A 6,027-nucleotide genomic window follows, 5' to 3' on the forward strand; every position below is an offset into this window, starting at 1 on the left:
GAGATTCCCGGTGTTCTTGCATCTCGTCTCTCCTGAAGACGCACCATGCAAGGCCTTTATGATCCTTTGGCACTTTAGCTCTTTGTTTGCTTTGGTCTCAAAGCCGATGTTCAGAGACTATGTTGTTGGATTCCGAAAGCTGGCAGGGGGCACCACTGCACCAGTGGCGAGTGGGCGCTGGCCTCGCTGCTCGCCCAGTTCGTTGCAACAGCAGCACTCAGTCACTGACCGAGCTCGGCTCGGCAGCATGTGAGCAGCGAGCAGTGTATGTGGATCATGGCATTGGTGGTGTCATGTTGTGTGTGTCTTCAGCTTCAGGTCCGAGATACGAACAAGCAGAGGGGTCCTCCGCTCTTGGCCTACCCATTGGTTGCCCCAATGGTCAAACGTTCGTTTCAGTTTACAGTACTGTACTGTTGTTGTACCGCATTCAGTCGACGATATTCGCTGGTTCCCAAAAAAAAAAAAACGCTGGTGACCAAAATGCAATAGCTCTCGATTAGTTCGTTTCTGTTTTGTGTACTGGCATTTCAATAAATAAGTACTGTGCCTGCCAAACGAGAATCCAATGTAGCTCATCGGCTACAGCAGCAGCGGGCAAGGTTCTTAAATGTCTCTGGTTCAATCCAGGGCTGGCTACTATTCCTGCACGACGAGCTGCAGGCCATGGGACAAATGTTCGCTCCGGGTAAAATTTTCGGACGACTGACAGTCTCGGCCTGAAGGAAACACCCGCTGCAGGCCTGCAGCTTGATGGGGATCTTTCTCTGATCAACTTTGGTGTCTGAACTATATCTCGAAAAAATCAAAAGTGCAGGAATTTGGAAACGTAGAAACAGGGAAAACACATGATTGGGATGAACATTGGAATTTTCCACTATGTGATTTTGGATGGTGCACAAAAAGCAAACCTAGGAATTCACATGATTGAGGAGACAGTAGAGAGATATAAACTGTAAGTGCATTCGATTTCTCAAGGGAAAAAATAAAATGAGATTTAAACAAATGTTGAGATCCCTATGGAATGGAGAGCATAGGAATAGATCCCATGAGAATTTGGTGGTCAATCCGCTGCAAAGGGATTAGAATCCTACAAGGTTTCGATGAAATTCCTCCAACCCAAAGAGGCCCTAAGTATATGCCAAGCCCAGAGGCAAAAAGGGTTTAATCTTCAGCCCAAACTCAGAGGCCATCATATTTCAGGCCCACCTATTCGTACAGTTCCTCTACTGAATGCTAAGAAAACAACCATTTAGCAGATTAGTATACCAGGTAACAATGGAATAAACATGATGTAGTGAACTCAAATAATACAATGTTGAGTTACATTCAGCTGAGGGAGGGGCCAGGGTAACAAAACCATGATAAACTGAATCCTACAAGGTGAACATACAGTTTGAATCCGAGGTAACAGAACCCAGATAATTCAGCACCTATCAGTCCGACATGTAACTAGACTGAAACAAGCCGTAAAAAGGCCATCTAGGAGGATAAGAGGAAGCTCACAAAACTGCATGTTTTCCACCGGACGTATTGGAAAGCTTCTCTACATCTGATTTTGGAATGACGTCGCTCATCTCCAACTGTGGGTTAAGCAAGCATTCGTAACGGGCAGCCTCTGATGTTCAGATCATTCATCATCTGTGTCATCTGTCTTCTGCTTCTTCCACTTGTAAGCAGCTTCCAATATCTTGAGGTTTGGTGCCAGTGCAACCTCGTCAGGGAAGATATAATCAATGTACTCCTCGTACCTAAGGAAGAGCAAAATGATATGTCAGTATATTTCTAAAATACTGGAAACTACACACAAAAAAGTATCATCTGCAAACGTTAGCGCTATTTATTTTCTCCTGATTTTCGAAATTATTAAAAGAATGCACATGACCACATAGCATGCTAGGTGGCAGGCCACCAACTTCTGAGAATGCAGTACCAAGAATAAATAACTGGGTAAAGAGCATACGCAATATTGGAGCCATCGTCTGATGGAAGTGGTCTCTTCCTCTTCACTTTCCTCGGCGCCTTCTTCTGCACTAAGGTGACATCACCAAGATCACCAAAGCTCAGCTCCTTTTTGAGCCATTCTTCCAAGAGCATTGCTCTTTCCTCCTTTAGCTCTGCAGCATTTGTCCTGAAGTAGTCGAATCCCCTTTCAAAGACAGCTGAGCACCATAACAAATCAATGTCAGATTTAGTGCACTATGAATCGAAAATGAACATAAAAAGGTTTTATAGCTGCCGAAAGTAGGTTCTCTAGCTCGTTACTCACCCCGACACCTCCGGACCCGCTCGATCTGCTGTTCCTGATAACCAGCATCATTCTTATATTCCTCACTTTCATTGTCTTCTCCCAAGCCAGCTGAGGCCTCGAATTCAGCAAAGCTGATCCATACCTTCAGATGCTTTGTTCTATCAAGCAGTCTCTCATAGAGTTCCCTTGCTCTATCAAATTCAGCTTCGTCGATTTCAAACTGCAAGTACTCCTGTAAGGTAGAAGGAAGAAAAGGAGTTAGTAAGCCTCCCTCTAATAACTAAAATCAACCAATGCCAAATTTCAATTACAATTGGAAGTAAAAGGCAGTAAAAATGATTCAATAATCATATGTTGATTTTCTTAAGGCGCGATTTTTCAGGATGCCTGAAATGTGAACAGTAATATCTAACAAGAATCAATGCAGCAGCTTTGACTAAATTTATAGAAAAAATACAACATTGTTAGATTCATCATGCAATATATTTTCATATATTTTATTCATTTGGTATTATAGATGTTGATTTTTTTCCCTACAACAAACTTGGTCAAAGTTTACAAAGTTTGATTAAGGACAAAACTAATATTGCACTATATTTTGACATGGACGTAGTGTAGATTAACTATCGGCAAAATTAGCATAGAAAAAGGCAGACAATATAAGATGCATTATCTGTACAAGTAAAACGTAATATATATCAGATGACAGCCCATTGGGGTTTTTTTCTCTCTCTTACAAACTGGTGCTGAGAGATCACAAGCACACAACAGCACAAAGAAGTGTGTGTTTCCAATTACTGACTGCAGATATAGTTCTATTAGCTATCTGCCTAGCAAGGGAGAAGACTGAAGAGTACAAGTCAACAAAGTCCTACCTAGACCTAAACAAAAGGGACCTCAAGTATGACAATTCTGAGCATTGTCCAGCAGTAGTTTCAGAAATTAGTTATTAACCACTCTACCAACTCCGATAGAGCAAAGAGGCTAAAGAAGCTTGGTTTGAAATGCTTTTGTAATTATACTACTACCTGATAGTTTTTACTGCCAGGATATATAATTCAAAGAAAGCACAGATCCAGAATAAGTCTATTAACACACAAGTTAAGTTGTAAGAAAAGGTAAGGCTGTTCTTCAGCTTTCAGAACCAGAAAATGGAACAAAGAAATTGAAGCGTGACTCCTTTTTCCATGAAATAAACAACACGAGAAAGATCCATATCCCTACTCTTTATGTGTTATGCTAGCACGTTACAAAATTAAATGTCATGTAAAATCACAGCTGGTCAATAATAGGCATGTACTTCCATGCATAAACACTTATATATTAATCAGATATATAAAGAGATCAAACATGATACAGAACAACGTTAACATTGAACTTCATTACCGTTTATTTGAGGATTAAGAATGTGTAAGACAACATATTCAATGCTTGCACAACACAAAACATAAAATGTGGATCACATAAAAGGACAGCAAGGACAACGTACCTTCCACAAAACCTCAGGCGTATCAAGGGCTGGCTGAGCAATAGCAAGCTCATATATTGATCGAGCACGATCTGTTTCGCTAAGGTTCTTTTCCAGTTCTGCATACTTCCTCCACGCATAACAGTTTGCTGGAGACCATTCAATATACTTCTCATATAGAGTCCGACAGCGGTCAAAGTTGCCAAGATAGAGCTCAATCTCAATGTATTTCTTAAATATTTTCCCCTTTGGAGACATGCCAATGGCATTACCAAGAGTCTGACGTGCAGCCTTTATGTTCTTTTGCCTTATCTCAAACTGGGCAGCCATGAGCCACAACTTGGCAAAAGTAAATTTCTTGTGTGGAATGAGCTTCAGACACTCCCTATAAACCTCGCGGGTCCTTTCCATGTCCTGTGCATCGAGTTCCTCATACAAAGCATAATTAATCCAAAGGTATATGTACCGCTGCCAGTACCGCTTCTCATCTGCAGGGGGTACATTGGCAATGGCCCTCTCATACACATCCCTGATCTTGTCCTTGTTCCCAACACTCTCTTCCAGCCTGATGTAATCGAACCATGAGTCATAATTGAGGGGGTTTTTCCTCACCTCATCTTCATACTGGAATCTTCTCTTGCCCACAATGGCATCCTCAATCCCCTCACGGTCACCAAACTGTTTCTCAAAAGCCAGGAACTTCCTGTAAAGGTCCTCGGCCCTGGCCTTGGGCACCCTATCAAGCGCAAACTTGTATATAGCACGAGCTCGCTCCACCTCCCGGGTTTTCTCTTCAAACTCAGCAAAAGCTACAAACAGCACCTCTGCATCTTCATCATCCACAAGCAGGTCACCCGCACGCTCATACACCTGCCGTGCCCGCTCCACTTCTCCGCGCTTCATCTCAAACTTTGCAAACCGGATGAACGTATCGGGCCGTGGGTGCTCAGCGACAAACCGCTCGTAGATTGCTCTCGCCCGCTCAACCTCCCCGTACCGCAGCTCAAACTTGATGTACGAGTTCCAGCCAGCAGTGTCAGGACGCCACGACATCCAGCGCTCGAAGACCTGGCGAGCATTGGCGATGGCGCCGAGCAGCTCCTCCATGTGGATGTACTTGTACCAGAGCTGGTCGATGCGGGGCAGGAGCGAGACGGCGCGGTCCCAGACGTTCCTGGCATGGTTGACGTAGCGGTTGCGCATCTCGAACTCGGCGTACTTGAGCCAGAGCGTGTGGTCGCGGTGGGCGACGTCGAGGGCGCGCTCGAAGACGGAGCGCGCCCGGGCGAAGTCCTTCTGCCCTTCCTCCCACTTGGCGTACTTGACCCAGGCGGAGACGTTCCAGCGGACGCGGCGGATGAGGTCCTCGAACCGCTTGCGCTCGCGGAGGCGGTAGTCGGCGAGCTCGTGCACGTCGGTGATCTTCTGCTTGGGCGGCCGGATCTCGGGCTCCTGCCGCTCCCGGGCCTCGCGCAGGATCTGCTCGGCGGTGATCTGCACCCCCGCGGGCGTCTTGTTCTTCACCCGCGTCGCGCGCGGGAGCTTCACCTCCGTGTCGCGCTTCGTGAGGAAGCCCAGGCTCGCGTCCGGGGCCGGCGGCGGCTGCGCCTGGTCGGCGCCGCCGCGGGTGGTGAGCGCCATGGCCGCCGGTGTTTGGGCTAGGGTTAGGGTTTTGGGAGGAGAAGAATGATACCGGGGGATAGGATAACTGGATTCTGGGTCTTGTGTATGCGCGGACGGCGGCGCGGCGGAACCCGACGCCGGAGCGCGGCGGAGGAAGGTGATTAGCTAGGGCGGACGGCGGCGCGTGGGGCTGGGGTAGGAGCGAGGCCGGGTGGCGCTCGGCTCGATTTGGGGTTCGAGCTGGCCGGACGAACAGCCGGGGGTTATCTGCAAAACATATTTCACGTGTTCGTGTTGAAAACGATTACAAATTTAGAATTAGACGGATACGGATTTTATGGAATACATGAAATCTAAATTTGGAACGAATAGATTAATATTTCGGAAGGATTATCTGATCGGTAAACTTACATAATGGTAAGAGCATCTCCACTCGTCCCCCAACGAGGCCCCCCGAGCGACGTTTTTCCCATCCGGACGGCGAAATTCGGTCCAGTCGCGCCGCCGGTTCCTCGTTTTCGTCCGGATTTGGCCCTTCATCCATCCGGCGAGCACACGCCATCCCCGGCCCCCCGGGGCGCGCTCGGGGACTCCGGACGAGTGAAAAGCGGGGAAGGGCCCGATCTGTCGGTGACTCGACGCACGAACCCCACCGCCACGTCGCTCAAAATCTCCCTCACCCCTC

At 47.1% G+C, this 6,027-nt stretch overlaps 1 protein-coding gene across 1 annotated transcript; it reads right to left on the reverse strand.

The window, feature by feature from the left end:
• Nucleotides 1–1,279: 1,279 nt before the first annotated feature.
• LOC127314047 (uncharacterized) lies at nt 1,280–5,599 on the reverse strand. Its single transcript, XM_051344512.2, has 4 exons — nt 3,741–5,599; nt 2,270–2,483; nt 1,964–2,162; nt 1,280–1,751 (listed from the first exon to the last, which is right to left on the reverse strand). The coding sequence occupies exons 1-4, from the start codon at nt 5,358–5,360 to the stop codon at nt 1,631–1,633; spliced, it is 2,154 nt and encodes a 717-aa protein (XP_051200472.1). The 5' UTR covers nt 5,361–5,599; the 3' UTR covers nt 1,280–1,630.
• Between the last annotated feature and the right edge of the window lie 428 nt (nt 5,600–6,027).

The sequence above is a fragment of the Lolium perenne genome, chromosome 7 (genome assembly GCF_019359855.2).
Source record: "Lolium perenne isolate Kyuss_39 chromosome 7, Kyuss_2.0, whole genome shotgun sequence".
Taxonomy (NCBI): Eukaryota; Viridiplantae; Streptophyta; class Magnoliopsida; order Poales; family Poaceae; genus Lolium; species Lolium perenne.